The sequence below is a fragment of the Eulemur rufifrons genome, chromosome 15, assembly GCF_041146395.1.
Source record: "Eulemur rufifrons isolate Redbay chromosome 15, OSU_ERuf_1, whole genome shotgun sequence".
Classification (NCBI taxonomy): domain Eukaryota; kingdom Metazoa; phylum Chordata; class Mammalia; order Primates; family Lemuridae; genus Eulemur; species Eulemur rufifrons.
This window is the reverse complement of record NC_090997.1, coordinates 90,525,168-90,547,370: the sequence shown is the minus strand read 5'-3', so window position 1 is coordinate 90,547,370 and position 22,203 is coordinate 90,525,168. Positions and strand designations below refer to the sequence as shown.

Sequence of the window (22,203 nt, the reverse complement as noted above, 5' to 3'; positions counted from 1 at the left end):
ATTCCATTGGCATTTCTCAGAGTCAGACAGTGACTTCATTCCTGCGGATGTTGACGTTTGAAATATTAACTAACCCACTATCATTTTTCTTCATTTCATCGTGATGAAATGTCTCTCTGAAGATGGAACAACAATGTCCCTTTTGTCCCATATAATCTCCTCTTCCCCATTAGCTCCACAAAGAATAAAAGAAAACAAAGATCTTCTCAAGCAGTCTTCCTGCAAACTCAAGCGTGTAGACAAACCCATCTACAGAGTGATGGACGTTATACAGAAATACTACAGCCAGGCGGCCACAGGTACTCTGAGAAATAATGACTGCAAAAACCAGCCGGAACAGTGTTTACGTCAGTCACTAACATAAAAATAACTTACAAGTAACACTTGTGTGGAAAGGAAGTGAGTTCATTTGAAGCACAAAGAGGTGACACCAACTAGCAGCAAAAGTTAAACTGCCTACTGAGCACTGTCAAAAATGAAAGCATAGTTTGTACCAGGAAACTGAGAAAGAGGTATTCTCAAAGACTTATTTCATATTCTAGGTTAACTGGATTCAATAAACAAAGATGTGGTGTCCAAATATCTTTCGAGAGGAAAGGCAACATGACACATTTGCCTAACGTGCACACATACAGATTCTTCAAGCCATTACACAATTTACAATTGCTGAAGTAAGGGTGTGGTTACATGTAGAGATTTTTAGCATGTGCAAACCATAACAATACACAATACAACACAATTCCTAACTTAAAGAGCAGCTAGGGAGAAAAAAATGTTATATGAGGGACAAGCTTTCAAAATCTCTAACAGTTAACTTCCCAAAACCAAGTGCATTCCGAAACTAAGAACTCTAAAATTTTTCGGATTCTGAAACAGGAACATGATTTCTTTTAAAAGATGTGATGGCATGGCTAAAACTTTAACCATTTTTGAGAAAACAGAAGTAAGTGATCATTCTTTTTAGTCCTACTACAAATAATATATTAATTGACTTCCTCAACCTCAACCAAAGGAAGAAACAGCAGTACCTGTTTCTCTTTAAAAACAACAACAAAAAAAAACTCTTTAAAAATCATTATATCCTATTAACACCATTCCAGAGCATGTGAAGGCTGTTACAAACAAGTGTGAATCCAGGGAAGATTCTTGATACAGTATACTTAAGACAGGCACAGAGGAAAACAGAGTGAGGCTGGTGCAAAAGAAGCAGTATTCTAAAGGTCTAAATGTTGGGACTAATTGTTAAATTAAGGCAAACTGAGAGAGGAGATATTAAAGTCATCGAATAAGAAAACCAAAGGAATGGGTTTACCGTTTTCTAGCTGTTGCTGATGATCCTCTAAAGCCCGTTGTACAGCTTGGTACCGGCCCAGAAATCTATCAAAGCCTTGCTGGACAAAATCTGGGGCAGAAGGCCGAGACTTCAGAGCCAAGCAGCTCTCACGCACCATTCCAATTTTGGGGCTGAGGCCAAGGAGATTTGTCAATTCCCGCTATGGAAGAGAAAATATGGTCACATAACACACTGAAGACGAACATCCTCACAGATAGATAATCAGAGCAGAATTAACTTAAAGTTCATTGATACAAGAAGCACCCTCCTTAAATAAGGGACTGGGCACAGAATTCTTTCACTTTCCAGATGGCTGGCTCTTTACCTGACAGGAATCCTTCAAACTTGTTAAGGACTGCTGGGGAGATTCAGAAAACGGAGTGCGTTTTACCCACTCCTCCTTAGTCTTGATGACCTTTTCAAGCTCTTCAAGCTGCTTAAAATAAGCGTTTATATCTTCCTGTAGCTGAATCTTTCTTGCCAGATCTTCCAAACGCTGAGATACATTCTTCCATTCTGATAAAACCTTCTCCAGCACATTTTTTATTTCTTCAGTAGGAAGACCTTCTATGCAGACATGAAAAATAAACAGACACTTCATATAATATTACAAAATTTTGTCTAGACTTTGTTCTAAACATTCTAACATATTCAAAATAATGGGGCAATGTCACATACAATGATCACTTCCTTAAGTTCTTTTTAACACAACAAAAAATTATAATGATACATGTAAAAATAATCATGTTTAACCTTTTGACCAAAGAAGGAGGGCATCTTAAGACAGCAGATCAGGAGTAGTGTGGCTGTTGCAAAAGGCCCACCAGCAGAGCTTCAGCCACTGCCTTTTCTACAGAATGTGTGTTTCCATCCTTGGGATGGTACCACTAAAATCAACTGCCCTGATCTGTCTGGGGCTCTGATATCAGAAGGGAGATCTTCTGTCATAAGAAAGAAGACAGCTGGCTAGAAAAAGTAGGAGGCATCTCCAGCCTTTGATGACCAAACCATAGTGTCACGTATAATGCAAAATCAATGGCAAGAAAGAATTCTTTTTGCTGAGAAACAGCCTGGTGAGTGAAGAAGGAACACTGAGCCAGCAGCCAGGTCCAAGAAGCATCAGCGAACCTACTGGGTACGTTGCACATAGATAAGCAAATACTAAAATATCGAGGTACTGCAAACATTATCTACTTTATAAAAACATTTTTTAAATGCCATTATTTTTATTACTGGAATCTTAATTTTGTTTGTCTCACATTTTTGAAAGGTAGAGAATGTTCCTAGAAATGATAAAGCTATATATAATAATAGGTTTTATCACAGTCCTTAGTATACAATACTATCAAATCCTTTAAAATTACTATGAACAAGTATAGGGAATCTGCAAAAGAATCTTTCTATTCAGAGGAGAACAAGCATGTTGAAAGGATGAGCTTCACATTTTTACTGTCTGAGTAGGAGGGCAATAAAACAATTCTGCTTTGTAAACACATGCAATCAAAATCCAGGGAAATTAGAACTTGGACTGAAAAAAAAAAAAAAAAACAGCATGTAAAACAAAAGGTCACTTATGATGCCCAGACAATACAACCTTAAAAATTTCTATAAAACACTGATCTCTAGGAACAAGATAAGCTAAACCAAGCAAACCAGGTATATCAGCCATAATGTCAAATGAAATAAATTATTTTGTTTTGTAAAAACATTTTTATGTTCTATGAGATATCACAAAACTTAAGTGAAATGCATTAGGCAGGAAAGACCTATCAGGCTTGGCTGTGGTGGGCTTTTTGATGAAACTGGTTTCAGGAAAACAGCAACATGATTATTCGAACATCTGTTTTACTGAAGAATTTGATACCCTGTCCTAGCTGAACTGAAACATATAGACCCTATTCAGTTCAGTTACCACATTTCCCAGCTTCTCACTCCTATCCTAAAAAATTTTTAAAACAGACGCATGTTTTAAAATGAATAGAATTAGGGTCCTCTAATGAATGCATCTGTAGTTCTATCAATGCTTGGGGGAAAATGGTAATACAAAATATAAAAGGTTTCCTATTAAATTAGACAAGTATGCATTAGGTGACAAAATTCATTCCTTTATAAAGCCACATATCATATATTTCCTGATGTTGCACTTGGCCTTTTGCGAATAGCACTTTCAAATGAATTCAATTTCCAGAGTATGTATTTCTAGGACCTGCCTACTCACAGTAAGATTTTATCGAGCAAAGGCTACAGTCAGCTAATGAACTCCCTCACTTTCCAGATGCCAAAGCAAAGAGAGAAAAGGGTTCCAAGACTTGCCCAAGGACAAGAAACTAGAAAAGGACAGGAGAATGCAAGTTCACCTGTTCCTCATTCACTGCTATTCTCACTACGACATATCACTGCTCACCAACTTCCCATCTAGATAAAGTCTTCTCTAAAGTGAAGTAAAGATTGATAGAGAAGGCTAATTCTAATTAGTCTAATTCTGCCAAATCGCCTAAAAGCTGACACACAAATGAGGGAAAATGCAGCACGCAGACTCATGAAGTTATCCCACACTCACAACACGTAAAATCTGAGTTTCAAGGTACAATGTTGAGTTAGAAGTAAAGAATCTACAATTGTAACTGACATAAATTCAGCATTCAATTTATTATAACTATTGAAAGAATCAGTACCTCAAGGGAAATTATGGTCTGTTTGTGTCTCTGGGTCTCTTTAAGTAAATATCTGAAAGAGCAATCTCCAAGTGAGGTGGCCACACATAGAATAACTAAGACAGTCTGCTTAGAGTGGATTTTGAAAGAAAATACTATTCTATCTAATTTTATTTAGAGAGAAATTAACCTTCACTAATAATATATGGACTGATAATACATTTGCATAATTTCAAAATAAATGAACATACATCATACATATATGTTATATGTTACATTTGTGTGACTTATATCTATGTGTGTGTGTGTGTGTGCCCAGTATATACACAAAATAAGTGAATACATTTTTTAAAAGGCTGGAGACGAAAATAATCTAAGGTCAAAAGAAAAAATAAGAACAATTGTTTTCTGGGAGTGGAGGGGTGTCCAAAAGGGACACCAGAGAATTTTCTAGAAAGATGGAAATTTCCTACATAGTGATTTGTGTGCGTAGGTTACACAGGTGTAGCTATTCATCAAAACAGCACATCTAAGTTTTATGTATTTCAATGTAAGTAATATTACTTCAAAAAAACCTATAAAACTAATAATAATCAAGAAGGTGCAGAGTGAATAAAGGCATAGATAATTCCAGGATGGCAGAATATTCTATTGTCAGTTATCAACATAAGTAACTGATACAACAAAGTTCATTATACTATTCCATTTGCTTTGTGTACAGTTGCATTTTCCACAATAAAAAGTCAAAAAAATAGAAAGATTTAATGCTACTGTTTTGAAGATTCTTGTCAAACTAATATTCCTAATTCTGCTTTAGGTGTCTGTGGCTTTGTCAAGGAGAACTACAGCAGACCTCCAAAGCACTTACAATTACAATAAGGAATAGGGAATACAAGAAATGTCTTTCAAAAGTAGAACAAAGAGAATCGTGTAAAACTGCATAGCTAGAATATTCATCTTTAGGCTCCTCTGGGTCACTGGGAGCTATAGCAAAAAACAAAAAAATACTTTGCTATAGGTAAAAATTTCAAATACAAGTAATACCTTTTCAAATTTAACTATAAAAAATTGTAGTAAATCAATATAATACATTGAAAGTAATCAGAAATCAAATACCCTTAATGGATTTACCTTAATTTAACTTCAATTCTTAAATGTTGCATAAGTAAAATTTTCTTGTGCTACCCCACCTGCAAAAAATATTCCCAATACATAAACCCAAAGGATGAGGTTTTATAATTTTCTATAGCACCTAATTTTAATTGTTCTGCTAATGTGTCAGGGTTTCTAATTCCCTGGCCCCATATAAAAACAGAATAACTTTGCTTTTATCTGTTTTTTATAATCAGCTTCAGTATAAAATTTCATTTTTTAAAACATTCTATTGCCTAAAAAATGCTTGTAAACCATTTTTCTGACAAAAAGAGGATGAGAGTTTTAAAACAAATATTTAATATGTCAAACTGTAATATTATTTGGTGTGGCCATCTAAAAAATATAGGGGGAAAAAAAGGATCTCACCTTTTCCCATTTGCTCCACAAGGATTTGTCCAGTTTGCTTTAATTCATCCAGTCTGGGGATTCTTTCTGTCTGTGCTTTTTCTAATCCCTGAAAATAAAGTTCCAGTATAAAAATATTGCAAACTTTCTTCTCAATATAATATGATTTTACTTTAAATTTTTAGGTTTAATGTCCGTCCCACATTCTCTTTAGGCATGTTAGTCAAAATTAACCTAAGAGAATACTGTGGTACAAAGCTATGAAATACCAGGCTACCCTCCAGCCCTCCAGAGATGAATAAATCTGAAAAGATAAATCCAAACAAACAATGATCACAGCAACTAAAAAATGTTGGTTTCTTTTATAAGGAAAAAAATGTACACCATAATTATGAGCTCCTATCAAGGGAAAATAACCAAAATTATGTTTTAGATCCAGAATACCTATTCACCTACATAGCCTGAGTATGCTATTACACCACAAAAATAATGGTTTGAGTCAAAATAACTAAATATGCTATGATAGAGATCACTGAACAAAAATTAATTAGTAAGAAAAAGACATAGAAATATTTTGAGGCTCGGTACTATTTGTTGGTGTTATATTAAGCCTAGGGTCTAATACAAATTCAACCACAATCATATTTATTACATAATTTTTAAATAATGAAAATATCCTTTAGAACCCAAACTAAAGCATTTGTTCTTTATGCCTGAGGAGTGGCTTATAATTTTAATATTTTTGTCTTTATAGTTTGATATTCTCAAGACAAAAATCTTGCAAGGACTAATAAAAATGGGACGAGCAAAATAACGAACAGACACACACACACGAGTGGATGTGCACACAACTCAGTATTTGAAATTTCTCCCATTCTTCTATCCCCAAATGATATTTATAAATTAGTTAACTATTCAAATTGTGTCCATCATAACACAATCGAAACTTCTAGGCAACCCATATTATTACTTCAACCAGACAATCCAAAGAAGAATCCCACTTCTAAACTCTTTACATGTAAGCACTATCAAACAAATTTAATGATCCAATTTTGATCTTCACACTTCAATGTGACTAGGTAGAACAACTATTTTTATTGTTAAAGACCAGGAAATATTAGCAAGAGAGTCTAAGAAATACCATTTATTTCTGTTTAACTAAGGATCAATCCAAAAAGTCACATTAACCTGGAGAAAAAAATGATTATCTGCTTTTTACAAACTGATTTTTTTGCTACTTCTAACAATGACAGGAGACTAGACTATGGATTCTCCACCCAGGTATTTCATCCCTTGGAATGATATCTTACGTCACTAAAAAAAAATTAAGCTTAATCTTTCCCCAATTTGCAAGAAAAAATAGGGATTAGAGTAATGATTAAATTTTCTTTATTTTACACTTTTTCTGACTCTTTGCCATCTAGTATTTGTCTGAAACAACAAAACAAATGGACTTATAGATAAATGTTAAATAGAACACATAGGAACTGCCAATCATGCCTTATATAAACACATACAATTATTATGTTAATCCTTTCAAATGTCATACTAACAGTTTCTGCCATTAAAATTGTTCCTAGATCATGGGATGGGCTTTAACTTATCAGTATTTTGTGGAACTTGCTCCATCAAGGTCACTGTAACTGCTAAATTCTCTGCCACCTGAATGTCTTTGAGAATTGGGTTGTTCAATGATGGTTAATGTCATCTATCAGCCTTTCAGAACTGTAAGAAGCATATGAAATGTTGTAACACGGGCCTCACTTCTTTCTGGCTCTCCAAACTGTGCAGGGGGTTCTGATGAAGGTGCTCCCAGCTCAACCACCATTTCCCTACCCCTGTCCACCCGCAGTTTTCACGCCCCCTCTTCCATGAGCCAAGAGCTTTACCAAGTACTGAAAGTACAGGTGCAATGAAAAATTACCCTTGATTTCTTTCTTTACCTTTTTCTTTCTTTCTCTGTCTTTCTTTTTTTTTTTGGAAACAAAGTCTTGCTCTGTCACCCCGGGTAGAATGCAGTGGTGTCATCATAGCTCACTGCAACCTCAAACTCCTGGGCTCAAGCAATCTTCCTGCCTCAGCCTCTCTCTAGTCCCTGGGACTACAGGTGCATACCACCACGCCCAGCTAATTTTTCTATTTTTTTGTAGAGACGGGGTCTCACTCTTGCTCAGGCTGGTCTCGAACTCACGAGCTCAAGCAATCTTCCCACCTCAGCCTCTCAGGGTGCTAGAATTACAGAGCCACCACACCCAGCCTATCCTTGATTTCTAAGCCCTCACAGGCAGGCATGGAAACAAATAACAGCATACATGCCAGCAGGTCTTTCATGGAGGTATGGCCAAAGTCATATGGAAGTCAAAAGATGAGTCACTGAACTCTTTCTTGGGGGGCCAAGGGAGGCTTCCTGGAGTAGGGGGCATTTCAGCCACACAGCAAGGTAGGCTTAATGGAGGGCCATTCTGAGCAAGGAAAACGGTCCCTGGAAAAGGCAGGAGAGTAAGACAAGAGCAGGAGTCAGCAGGGCTGGAGCTCAGGGGGCATGTGGAGAAATCAGAAAGCATGAGGCGTGTTTAGAGGCAGGGAAGAGTGCCCTCTCGAAGGCCCTGGTATGCCAGGGTGCTATGGAGTTAGATCGCATCCCCATAGTGGTGGGAAGCCGTTAATGGATGGCAAGCATGGGAGCTGTCTAATCAGATTTACATTTGAGAAAGACCATCTGGTCACTGAAGACAAGGGCTGAGAGTGTAAGAAGGAGGGAAGAGTAAACAAGAGCACTTCCGATGAGAAAAGAAATGCGTTCTTTGGATCTGGAAACCGAACGGTCAGTGATGACCTGAAAAAGAGCAGCTACAATGGAATGATAATGCAGAAATCAGTCTCAACTTCCCATTCAAACATTCAAACTTGGTCAAGGTCTGACCTAAAACCACCCATCCAGCTTTAACTCTCTACACATACCTGGCACTAAACAAAATGCAGTCGTTGTTCCAACAATCACTAGACGCTTGCCCGCCTTGGTGCCTCTGCTTAGGGACTTCCTGAGCCTGCTGTGCCCTACTACACACCCTCCTGCAGGCCAGCTCAGGCCCCTTCACCCTTGGACTTCACTACTGTGTAGACACCCCTGCCATCCTGAGTCCTCTCAGTTTCTATGTTACCTAGCACTTTCTAAGTTACACCTTAGTTATTTATGCACATCTTGTTTGTTAAATATCCTCCAAACTCTTTAAAAACAAACCCCATGGCTGATACAGAAGCCACTACAGACTTACACCAGGTGCCCAAATTGTTAATGCAGTGACACACAGAGGGACATGTGAGCACCGGGGACAATACAGCACTGCAAACGCCCATCACGCTTTTCAGTAACACACAAAAGGGTGCAAAATAGCATAGCTAAGATCCCATATATTTTAATAGTATTTATTTTTAAAAACTATGTCTCTTCTCTAAAGAGAATATATTGAAGAAATTTTAAAATTTGAAATAGTTTGCTGTATTTGAAAGGCAAAACATCTTCAGCATAATGTTTACACAAAGTCATAAATTATTAGGCACCAGATTAAGGTAGATCTAAATAAGCTAAAAAAATAGTAATAATAACTGAATCACCACTGGAAGTATTCCTTACTGCATGCCTCAATGGTTGAGGAAGAAAAAGGGAAAAACAGCCCTCCTCCAAACAGGGATCTGATCACAGCTAGTGTGAATGGATTCAAAATTTACTACGATGTTCTAAAAGCTACCTTATGCTTACATTTATTTTACAGGAAGCTTTTGGATACCATCACATTTTTAGGCCAACAGTAAATCTAATGAGATGAAATATTTTATGCACTAAGATATTTTTCGTTTATGTTTTACCTTCAGCTTCTTTTTCACTTCTGAGGTCTCTTGCATCTTCTTATACTCTTTTATCTCTGTGGTCTGAATGGCAGTCTTTGATTTCAAAATCCAGTTCAACAGCTCTGCACTTACAGCATCAAACCTGATGTAAGATGCAAATGTTACCATCTGGTGTATGTTTTCTTCTGTTGCTTAACTTGGCTCAGGAAAGAGCAACCCAAGTGCCCATCAGGCAGGTGTTTTCAAACACTCCCCAAAAACAGCCACCCAGAAATATAGTAACCATGCAAAATAAGATCACACATTTACAATTAAAAATATGAAAAGAGTAAGAATACTATAGTGTTAATAAATAATTGAAGAAAATAATTAAATAAAATATTTTAAAACTTTATATATTAAAAAATTGTAAGTTTATAAGGAATCACTTGTGTTTTCATAAACTCTAGCAGATAACAAAACCAGATTTGGTTAGATAATATCAGAAAAGAACGAGTATAGACATTCCTAAAGTCAACACCCTCTTATGTTCAATATGTCACGCTTGAGCCTTGCCATATGCCAGGCATTGAGCGAGGCTCTTGATATGAAGGTGAACTAGACACCAATCGCAGACCTCAAGGAGCTTCTAGACTAGTAAACAATGGACATTAATAACAAAACAATCTGCTAACTATCAATTCCAGAAATTCACAGGAATAGCTCCCAATCCAACCAGGGAAGGGATGGGTCCCTAAAAGAGAACAACAGCATTGTGCTTAGCAGTTTTCCTTGCCAAGGGAGAACATAAACAGGGAAGATCACATTCTGCAAACTCCCAGTAGCTAGGTGTGTCTGGAATAGTGAGTACTGCACTTGCAGGGAGGGACAACTGAAAACGTGGCCAAGAATCACACGGACCAGTGACTGGAAGGCCCTGCAGGACATGTTAAGGAGTTTGGACTTAACAAAAGGGCAGCTAAGACCCCAGGGAAGGTTTGAAGCGTGGGACCGATATGATTCTATTCACATTCTCAGTGTTCACTGAGGAGAAGGCATGGAAGAAAGGCGAGAGCAGAGAAAAGGCTGTGGTACCAACAGGAGCCAGAACTACGGTAGTGACGACGTGAAGGAAGACAAGTGGACAGGCTTGAGAGGTCTTGACAAGGCAGGTCAAACCACAGCTGGAGGAGCCAGAGGGGAAACAGGCATTGACTGCTGCGGCATACCCGGCCCTTTCTAAGTGTTTTATGTGCATTATTAGCTTCAGGAATCCCCACAACTACCCTGTGAAGTAGATACTATTATTGCCCCTTGTAGAGATGAAGCGATTTGAGCCCATAGAGGTTTTCATTAACTGTCCCACGCCACAAAGCCAACAGACAGGAGAGCTGGGATTCTCCCAGAGCTGGACTGTCTTCTTAACCAGCGCCCTCCCCACAGAGTTCTCAGTACTGCAGGCAGGAGCACAGGGTGTTATTGCTCATTGTTATGGGAAACTTCGTTTAAAGTGTTTCTCGTGAATCATGAATATTTATCTTTTCAGGAAGGTAAATTTTTCCTTGTAACATGTAAGGGATTTTGTGATGCTCTAGGTAAATAACCAGGAATTGAGCTGTCACTCAAACAGGGGTACATTCCTCCTGTCATCTTAACAGCAGAGTTCTGTTTAATCTTTCAGGGTAGAGGAGGGCCACAGAAAGACCACATACTTAAAATGATCTTGGAGACTCAGTCAAGTTCTGCCCTCAGTATGAGCAAGAGTGATGTGATGATCTCAGGTCACAGTGACAGATAATCTACATTCTAAGAAATGATGGCCCCACTATACCCTGAGCCGGTAAAAATAGCCACTAGTAACACCCAGGGAAAAGAAGGGGGAATGAGCCGCCATTTTTTAAGCATATATTTTAAAGTAGGTGGTGCATTAAGCAGTTATTTAAGGCTCTCAACTGTTAGGGCAGTCCATTTTAAGACAAGCTAACAGCGGTTTCGACAGCAGACTAAATATATCAGTCCGGAAACCATGTCACACTAGGAATGCTGAAGGATACTCTGAACTTTAGAAAAATGAAAATCAGAATGTAAAAGTTATCTTCAAAGTCTGGGAAGACACAGACTGAAGATCGCTACGTGGCTCTATGTCACTCCAGAAAGAACTAGCACACGTGGGTAGACTTTAAAATAACCTTTGTAATAATGAGAGTTAACTGTAATGAACTGGACATACTCAAGCCTCTATTTGTCCAAGAATTCACTGAAGGAATGTCTGCAGCAGTCAAATCGTGGAGTTGATGACTGTGGCCCTCACAGCTGGTTGCCCACCCAACAGACACCCCCTCTCCACATTTCTTCCTTGCTGTCCAAGTCCCCCAAAACACAACCACAGAGACTGAAAAGGTTAGTTAGTTTCAACCTCCCTTGCACCCAGGGCATGAACAAGTGACTGAATCCTGGCCAGTGAGACAAGGGGATTGGTTTGCTGAGATGACAAAGCTGAAGGTGAAAGCCAACATCCAAGGATGACAAAGGCCACAGATGGAGGGTTGCTAAACCACACTTCCCATTAAAACTGCCCTACCTCCAGACTTCTTGTAATGTAATATCATCAGTGACCTCATTGTTGAAGTCACTTTGGGCATGGCATTCTGTTTCTTGCAGTGGAAAGCACTCTACACAATATGGTCATGTTTAAGTTAAGATTTCACAGTTATACACCCTAGTCTTTTACAACCTTCTGTGCTTCTAAATGCACAAAGTCAGCATTAGAAAGACACACTGCTGGATATACCTGGAGATATTATGCACCGAGGAAATGTGAGACCTATTCTAATGTTAACATCAGAAACCTCTTTCTCCTGTGCTGCCTGGGCTCCAAAAGTAAACATTCTACCACTGCTGCTTGCAACTCAGAGGTGCACTGATCCTACAAGCAGAAGCTATTAGGAGGCAGAAACACAGCCTTATCATCAAGATAAAAACATCTGGCAAAATTGGAATCCTCCTTTGTGTAACATAAGCTAAATTAGGGAAAGTATATCATTTTTATTCAGGCTCAAAATAATTGCTCACTTACCCAAGCATTGTGATTCTACTGTAAAAACAGGAGAGCAGTACCTTTCAAGAGCTATCTGGAGGATTATCTGCTATAGTGCATGTAAAGTACAGTACCTGGGACACTGTATAGTTTAATAGAATATCTGACATCAGTAAAAGCATAATATGTATGGGTCATAATTATCCTTCTTATAAAGATCCTAGGTTTTCTTTTGAATAAACAAGATGAAAAGAAACATTTTATGCCAAAGATGGATCTTTAAGCCAAACAAGAAGAATATGCTAATGATCTGACAAAGAAATTAACAAAAGAAACAAGAAAACACGAAAAAGAATGAGGCGAAAAAAGAAAATAGGAGACTAAAAGTGAATTATTTCCCTGAATCAAGTATTTTTTAATGTTGAGAGGAGGAACTGGATTCACAAACAATGAGGATGTCTACCTAAAGCAAAATCGTCAGTGTTGTGGCTAGTGAAAGAACGAATAAATACTCATGGACAAGGTGAATGATGGGAAAGGAAGAAAGAAGGGCTCAGCCACACAGTTCTCCAAAGTGAATACAGGATAAATAAAACCATCCAAGACAACTGAGATGCTTAGCTAGTGTGAAACAGAATATTCAAAAGACTCAGGGGCAGTGAGTGGTTCAGTAGCTGAATTTCCATAATACTAATTATGTCTAAATTTGCATATGATTAGCGATAGTGCAAAATAAGTAGCAAGTATCAAATACATTGTGTACAGTATTGGGTTTGAAAAATTTCTCTGTTCTCACTTTTTCTTAGCTTCCATATCCACATGGATCTGTCTCTTCTTTGGAGGAGGAGGAGGAGGGAGCTCCTGCTTAGACTTTTTTGTAGTTACTTGTTCTCTTACACGAACAGTCTCCAAAAGATCCTTCTGAGGAATCTGAGACATTCCCAGCTTTGCTACAGCCTGAGTCACCTGAAATAAAAATCAACCAATGTTAAGATTTTTATAACAGCTTTACTAAGATATAATTCCCATGCTACATTTTGTTTATTCATTCATCTGTTGATGGACATTTGGGTTGTTCCAATATTTGAGCTATTATTATAAATAATGCCGCTATGAGCATTCCTGTACAAACCACAACTTTATTTTTGATGAACTCATTAAAATATTTTTAAGATCAACAAGATTATTTAAGATTTAAGATTTTAAGATTATTTATTGGATATCTGCCTAAGTGTTATCAGTTACTACAAATTAAATTACTGGATATAGTAATATGTTTTTTGAAGATCTATTAAAATTTACTTTAAAAAACTGAAGGAGAATAATTTCACATGTCAATTTTTCATCAGGTGTAAGGAATCAACTTTTTAGTTCACCTATTACCCTTTTATGTCATAAAAACTAAAATGAACCTGAATACTGAAATTCAAATTTTTATTTAATGGCGCAACATACTATCCAAATCAAAAGGTACCTGGTTGGATGAATCTTCTAGTCTCTGAACCAAAGAATCCCATCTTTGAGTCAATTCCTCTGAGTCACTGTTGATCTTCTTAGATGCCCTGGGGTTATCAAGTAACTGACTCACATCTTGGCCAATCTCACTCAGCTGATCCAATGTCTGACGCTTCATTTCCATGTCTTCCTTCAAAATCTAGTATTTCAGATATTTATTAGACAACTTTCCATTAACAGGATTTTAGCTCCCTGGTCCCCAGCCAAGAAATGTAAACAATGTATATTTTATAGTAAAATCTACATGTTATGCAGTTCACTGTGCTAAACATAAGACTACTGGTTCCAAATCATTGCATGGCAGTGGTCTAGTATTGGGTAATGAGCCATTGTCTGTGTTCACTAAATTGTATTAACTATTGAAATAAAACACTAAGATATCATAGGCTTATAACACAGATGCTGACAATGGCATTACTTTTACTTACAGCCAGACGTCGAACACTGACACTTAGTTCCTTTTGGTCTTTGAAGTTGCTTGTCTGGACTTTATTTAAAGCCTCTTCTTTTTCGGTTAACCAAGCCTTTAACAAGCACTACAAATAATAACAAAAAGTTGAAAATATATCTGCAGCATCATTTGTTGATTCAATCAAGTTCCCAAATCTTTTAACTTTTTTTTTATTAGAGGCTTCACCCTTATCTGGGGGTAAGAAAGACCTCAAACACCTAAGTCTGATGCACAAATAATCCACAAAGACACCTTTCTTTAAAATATTACCCATCTCATATTTGCATCAGATCAGCCTGATATTACCCCACACCTGGGTAACTAAACCTAATTCTCAAGAGGTGGATGGAGGAGAAAGGGTAAATCCAACTATCCAAAAGTCTCCAAAAAAATCACCTTAAAACTCTCTAGAGACAGAAGGAAGCTCAGAGATTGTCTTATTCCAGATCTTTGATTTAAGAGGAAGGAGAGAAAAGTTAAGTTACATGTCCAAGATCACTTGGCTAGTTAATGGCAGAGCTGGATCAAGGACCCAACCCAAAACCAATGGTCTTTCCACAGCATCATGCAGGAAAGCCACACTGATGCTGAAGGTTCAACAGCAATTATGATTAAAAAAGGAAGTCTGAGGATGGCCCAAAGTCAATATACAGAATTGTAAACTTCACTGGCATCAATGCATGTTTTTTAAGCAAAATAGATTTAATAATGTAAAGAGATAACCCTGAGGAGAAATGGAAAACAACTGTGGCTGCATTGAGATAATTCTTCCCAAAATGTAGCATCTACCACAGAAACCCTTTTCTATTTAGCTAGGAGGAAAAAAATCTTGGTTCTGTCTTTGCAATGGGATCAATTCTTTCTCACTTGTTTTATGGATCAATTTATTTAACAACTATTTCTCGCCTCTATATTCCACCAAAAAAAAAGAAATGAAGATTAGGAAACTAAAAGACAAATATGAATCCTGTTCTCAATCTGTATGGCTGATAAGATATGCACATAAATAACTATGGCACAAGACAGAAAGTACAAACACCACATACACACACACAAAAGATATACCCAAAATGTCAGATCCCTAGTAGAATATGACTCAAAGGTCAGTTTAAAACCTAAAATAATATGAGTGACCAAAATACTAGCCACTTCCTCTTTTTTAACATTTTTTTAAATTATCATAGTAAAGCTATTTCCAAATTTGAAATTATTTTACTGGGTAGAAGAATTACACAATGGTTTTCTCTGGTAATCAATGTCTCCTGTTGTCACTACTGAAGTAAAATTTTAACTATTCCATGAGATTATTTGGCCTTGAATACAAGGTTCCAAGTACATGTAAATCTTTGCAAAGTAGAACATAAATATAAATATATCAGAAATCAGAATCAGGCCCATCATGTGATTCTTAATAAGAAAATTGTGACCAAAGATGGGGGGGCGGGGGGGGGGGGAGTAGTGATTAACAATATATAGTTGGACAAATTTTGCAACCTACTTTTTAAGATGCACTATTTGCCACCATATTTAGTAAACCACAAAACATCATACGCTTGGGTTTTTATTTCCCCTGAAGACAATATAGTTACTTTTTGTGGATGGAAATGAAATGTATTTAAAAAAATCAAAACGGACACTGGGAGATGTGGGAATAGAGTATCTGCTTATTTTCTAAACCACAACTGTTTGGCATTTTGGAAGAAAAGTTTTGCTTATTTGTATTTTGTTTTGTTGGTTGCTTTTCTAAAAGGACATAGGATGGGCAAAGGGCCACCACTCTGACTGAAAAATTAAGGTGGGAGCTTCGCGCCATCGGTTCATTTGCTGTAGTAATCCTTAGTGGAAAAAATATACTTTTAACCAAGCATTCAAACAAAGGTGTTGCCAAATAACATTTTCTCATTAATTTCAGTACTTATCCTGGTTAAAAAAATCAAGAAAAATTCTCGTGATTTAAAGTTCACCATGTATTGAGTGGTTTCATTTATAGATTATTTACTGAATATAAACCATAAGATAGGAATTGTGCTGATACAAATTCATACACATTACCCAACATAAATCCAGTAATAATTGTAATATCAAACAAATCATATCTAAGTACTAACATTCTAAATGATGAATACAGATCAAATTATTATTACAATGGAGTCATGTGATATGATCTCTATAAATATGCTGCATGATCAGTTATAAAATGGACAGAAATCTGATTTTTAAAATAGTAATTATTTGTATATTTTCTTTTCAAAGAAAACTAAAGAACGTAACTGTATTCTAATGCCATAATAAAAGATGGGTTACTTTTCACTATTTGTTTTGCCTCTTCTGGATAACAGTTTCATACCTGTTCTTCCAATAGTTCCTGCCACAACATATTGATTTCTTGTAATCTGTTCCAGCGCTCTTCAGTCCAACGGCACACCGCCGTCCAGCGCTCACCAAGTTTCTAGGAAAGGAAACCACCACCCTTGGTCAACACAGACTTCAAAGTGAGTTATCACAATCATTACAGAAATTCGTGATTTCCATTGTTCTTTGCTACAGAATAGCTATTCATAAAAATACTTTTGTAAAAGTTGCTTTAAAATAACATAGATCAATCCTATAAATGAGAAAAACTAATCCCTACAGAATTTAACAGATTATTTCGCATCACTAGAAAGTGGTACAACCGGAACTCTACCCTGTATCTTTGACTCCAAATTCCTACTCTTTCCATTTCGTTGTGGTTTTCATATGAGAATTTGACATTTTTACATGTATCTACGTATCTACTTTTTGTACTTCAAATTTTCCAGGCTATAATTACCTAAAAAAAACATTAGTGCATCAATTATATTTGTTAACCATCTTTACATACCAAGAAAATGTTCATCTATAGTACCAAAATTAAAAAAAAGTTTCAATTTATAAAAACTACATTTTAAATAAGAAGATTTCTATAAAACAGTAAAGTGCTTAATTGATTTATTCTGTTTATATTACATGAAAATTTCCACAGAAAATTCTCCATAAATTAACAGAATATTATGAATATTAAAAATACTAAATAAATAAATTTGATTAATTTTTTAAAAAATCATTCTTCACAATGATTTTCCCTGAAAATTATTTTACTATCATTTTATAAATATTAAAATTTACTTCTATATTACTTACATGTGAACAACAATTATTTAATTCATATTATACTATTTTGATATTTAACATCAGAGTAAGCTTTTAAGGCTGCAAAGGATAGAGAACTTAGAGCCAGAAGAAAGGTTTCTCTAGTCTCAACATGGCCACTCCTGTCTAAATCTCTGGGGCATCACTTATACTCCTTGAATTTCAGTTTCCTCACTGCTAAATAGTCAAGACATGGAATACCTACCTCTCAGATCACTGTAATAAGTAAATACTACTACACTGAAGTCTCAGAACTTTTTCTTTACAAAAGAAAAAGGACATCATATGATGAAATTATAGTTTGGAAATCATAAATTGGCAACATCTTACCAGGTATTGTTCAAATGAAATACTGATAAATTTCTTTACAAAGACTTATAAACATACACTATTGCCTTTGTGCAAAAAGAAGCAATTTGTTGAGGTTTCCAAAACTGTTGTTGAAAATCACACAGTAATCTACCAAAGACACAGGGATACTAAAGCCTACAAGCTGGAATTCTCAAATTTTAGTATACACACACTTTTTTTTTTTTTTTTTTTACCATGCAGGTTCACTATCTCCTCCCCCACCCAGATTCAGGTGTGCGTAGATCCTAGGAATCTACATTTTAACAAATTCCTCAAGTGATTCTAACCAAGAAGTTCATAGGCTACTTGCTGAGATCAGTTCCTGTGCTTCCCAGTCTTGTCAATATTATGCACAAGGAAGCTGGGGATCGCAACCAGACCCACACATTCCCCTCAAGGGCTGCAGTAAAGAAATCAATACATGGGTACTCCTATAACCCACATGCTGTGGAACCCCAACTGGGAAGTACAACCAAAAGTGGATTTTTCTACCCTTGTGGATAAACAATGAGGCCACGAAGGACAGGGCAACACATGCTTGGGTCTCAGACCACAGGTCCTTCAGTATTATCTTACTTTACAGGGTTCTTACCTGTAACTGATCTTCTAGAACAGCTGTAGCACTCTCACCACTGTTTTCATCCACAATTACCACCATGTGAGTTAATGAATTTACTTTTACCTGTTCAGCCTCAAGATCATTTTGCAAACTCTAAAGAAAAAAAAGAAGATAAACCATTATTTCTACTCTTTCACATTTACCTATTTAAAATGTACTCAGTTGTCAATAGTAATTAAGGACACTCAATGAGGCATTGTATTTAAATTTCTTATCATTACCCTGAGTGTTCTACTAATGAAACAAGCCCGTTACACATCTTTACATTTCATTATGAACCAAGGCAGTTTGAAAATACAATGTCATAACAGATTAAAAAGGAGAAATACCACTTTTATTTCATGTTGAGTGTCTATACTAGGAGTTAAGACAAAAATATAGAATTGGTAAAGCAAAAAAGTCCATAACATAAATTTACACAGTCCGAGATCATTTTATCTAGTGCAGTATGATATAAAGTAAGAGGTAGGGAAAACAATACATGAAAGTCAGAAGTTACTCTGATTTGCCACCCAAGAAGCAATTTGGACATTTCCATTCTCACCTTTTCCATGGGAAGAGCATAGTCATTAGACATACGTACATAGGTAATTTATTTAAACACTATCGATAATGTTGTCAAATGCCTCTCAGAGTTCTGTTTAATGTACTTCTAAAGCTTTGTTATCTACCTGTTTCATTGATAAATAAAATTCCTCAAACACTTTGCAGAGAGGATATTTTACCCTACCTTTCCTGATCTTGACTATGAAAAAAGTTCTCCCCTAAACTTGTGACCAAATTACATTGTTTACCAAATTTTGGTTCCTCACCTAGTGCTTCATGCTTTCCTGGATAAGAGAAGAAGCAACAGGCTTTCCTGAGAGGATTAGGTACAGCCACCTCTCAGGGTTTGCTTCTTCACCCACATACTGCACTCACGCCAACACACTAGTGTTCTCAGCCACTTATGGGTCCAAAAAAACCCTTCTCAAATCCTATGAAAGTGATGCACCTTCATAAGAAACCTGCCCATTCCCATGTAAAATTTTACCTGCACTTTCCTGCCTGGCTCAGAAAAGTCACATCCCCACGAACTCTACCCTATGAGCTTCTGAACAAACAGAGCACTGAAGAAGGGTCCCACCTCCGTGTTAATGATATAAGTCATCAGCCTCTGACAATGCTAAGTGCTGCTCTTTCATATTTGATAAGGTATAAAAAAAATATGAGACAGATTTACTTTATGTTCTTCTAGCAGCTTTTGTAGGGCATTTAAATCATCGTCCAGGGGGCAAGTTTCCATCTTCTGAATGCGTTCCTCTGTGAGTGTTAACCAGGCAGAGAGCTGCTGCAGCTGCTGCTTCTGCAGTTCCATCAGCACGTCGTGCAGCCTGTCCGTGGAGAGCACGGCATTATTCCCACGAGCTTTGTCCCTTCGCAAAGGTAAATACATACTCCAGGCACCAGAGATACGGGGCAGGGGAACACACCCCTGTCTACACATTGAAAGCAGCATTTAGTCTTCAAACATAGAAACTGAAGGGAAAAACCTTTTATTTTTTTCCTAAATGGAGTCCATTAAATGCAGTCAAAGAATGCAAGTAACAGCACCCCGTATTCGTATCAGAATCATTGTTTCTTCAATCAGGAATTCCTGCTTATTAAATAGGTGGAAATGGCAATGGAATGCATTTTGCTCCTTAATACACAATACTGAAATAAAATGGGCCATGGGAAAGCTCTGAAAAAAAAGTAGTACAAAATGGAGTGGTAGATAGATACTATGTAATCCTGTCTTCCTACCGAGTTAACAGTCGATTTTAATACTGCAAATAGTTAACTGTCCATACAAACTGTTTTCTCCTTTTCTGCTAAGTTCTGTATTCCAACTTTTATCTTTTGGTTTGGCTAACACATCCAAGGGAAAATAAAGATTATGCAAAATTCCAGGAACAGTACAAAATAAGAAAGAGTCTAACTTTTATGAGGCAAGTTCTGCAATGATCATGTTTTCACAGACTTGTGGACTTCTACTTGGCCTGAAGAGTGCAATGCAGCCTGTGGAAGAAAGTGTTAATGTCTTGGCTCTCCACTCACCGAGACTGTCTGTCCATACTCTCCACCCTCAGCGCTTCCCATCTAGCATTCAGCAGGGTCATTTGTTCCTGAATTTCAAACTCCTCTTCATCTGACAGAGTTCCTTGTGTTATCAGCTGGTTACCCGCCTGGAGGACGCTTCCCACACTGCTCTGGTGTGCAGTCAGCTCCATCATAAAAGCCTAGAAAGGTACATCATTATGACTTGTGAGCTATTTATGGTGAAAAAAACAAATTTAATAAATTGCTAATGCCTATCCTAAATATCAGTGCTGCAGAAAAAGGTAGCCTAGTAGGGAACAAATAAAGTAGACTTGGGGGTGGGTGCAGTGATTCAGGCCCGTAATCTCAGCACTTTGGGAGGCCAACGTGGCAAGATTGCCTGAGGCTGGGACTTGCAGACCAGCCTGATCAAGAGTGAGACTCCATTTCTACAAAAAAAATTAAAAAATTAGCCAGGCGTGATGGTGGACACCTGTAGTCCCAGCTACTCAGGAAACTGAGGCAGGAGGATCTCCTGAGCCCAGGAGTTTTAGGCTTCAGTGAGCTATGATGATGCCACTGCACTCCAGCCCAGGTAACAGAGTGAGACCTTGTCTCAAAAAAAAAAAAAAAAAAAAAAACCAAAATTGTACAGGAACACTGGGTAGGACATTTGCTTAATCGTGCCACTAAAAACAATAATCCCTTTCTGGGGAAAATCCAAAACCTAAAGATTTGTTGTATTGGTTCGCCATTTTGTTTTTCACTATAACAATACACTTCAGAAATGAGCATTACTGTGCATTGCTTTTCAACCGTGGCTCAATAAAATATATAAGTTACAACAAGATTAAAATCTGAAATCTAATTCTGACGCAGTTAATCACCCACATCAATTTTATAAGAAAGCCCTATCACGAGTCCTAAAATAAGCCATGACCTTTCCATAGAGCAGAACTCAGTAAACAACAAACATCAGGGAAGAGCCCCTCATTAAGGCACAAACCCCAGGGCAGATACACCCTGTTCAGCAACTACAGATACTTACTTCATGGGTTGCAAACTGGTCTTTGACTTCTTCAACATCATCAGAAATGTCATCCTGCTCCTGGAAAGTGTCCTCAGCAGAAAGCAGCCAGGTCAGCACTTCCTCCAGGGCTATCTGATAGCTGTCCAGATCCATGTCGACCTCGGTGACAGTGCTGGGGGTTTCAGCTCCAGGACTCTCACGTTCCTCCTCGGAAGCTGTGCTCTATAAAAACAAAGCCAAGAAAAACCTACAATTATCATGAACACAAGCACACACTATATAGAGAACCTAAGGTGGATACCACCGAGACATTAATCCAACTCCTCCTCGGAATCAGATGAGCAATGCCATGAATTAGTCAGATAGCATTTATTCACTGCACTAGAAGGGCAAAGAGCACAAAAGCAGTACTCATGAGTTCTATACTCAAGGAGAGTCTAATATAGTTGAAGAGAGAGAAATAACTAAAATGAATCACTTCTGAGCAAAAACAAAATGGTTATTAGCCCAGTGATAAATGCCATGGTCCCAACAAGGAATGACATTTGAGTTCACCAAGGGCTAAAACGGTTAGGAAAGTTTCGTAGAGGAACTGCAACATGTTGGGCCTTCAAGGATGGATGTAATTTAAGGAAAAAGAGAAAGATTAGAAC

General features: G+C 37.2%; 1 protein-coding gene across 1 annotated transcript in view; it reads right to left on the bottom strand.

The window, feature by feature from the left end:
* Positions 1 to 22,203, bottom strand: part of UTRN (utrophin) — a 478,322-nt gene that overhangs the window by 332,411 nt on the left and 123,708 nt on the right. Inside the window, exons 10-21 of the mRNA XM_069488656.1 lie at positions 21,569 to 21,772; positions 20,539 to 20,720; positions 19,682 to 19,832; positions 18,433 to 18,552; positions 16,666 to 16,767; positions 14,296 to 14,403; positions 13,827 to 14,006; positions 13,149 to 13,318; positions 9,355 to 9,478; positions 5,509 to 5,596; positions 1,659 to 1,900; positions 1,313 to 1,493 (exon numbers count right to left, since the gene is read on the bottom strand). Coding sequence (XP_069344757.1) covers positions 1,313 to 1,493; positions 1,659 to 1,900; positions 5,509 to 5,596; positions 9,355 to 9,478; positions 13,149 to 13,318; positions 13,827 to 14,006; positions 14,296 to 14,403; positions 16,666 to 16,767; positions 18,433 to 18,552; positions 19,682 to 19,832; positions 20,539 to 20,720; positions 21,569 to 21,772 — 1,852 coding nt within the window. The remainder of the gene's footprint in view (positions 1 to 1,312; positions 1,494 to 1,658; positions 1,901 to 5,508; positions 5,597 to 9,354; positions 9,479 to 13,148; positions 13,319 to 13,826; positions 14,007 to 14,295; positions 14,404 to 16,665; positions 16,768 to 18,432; positions 18,553 to 19,681; positions 19,833 to 20,538; positions 20,721 to 21,568; positions 21,773 to 22,203) is intronic.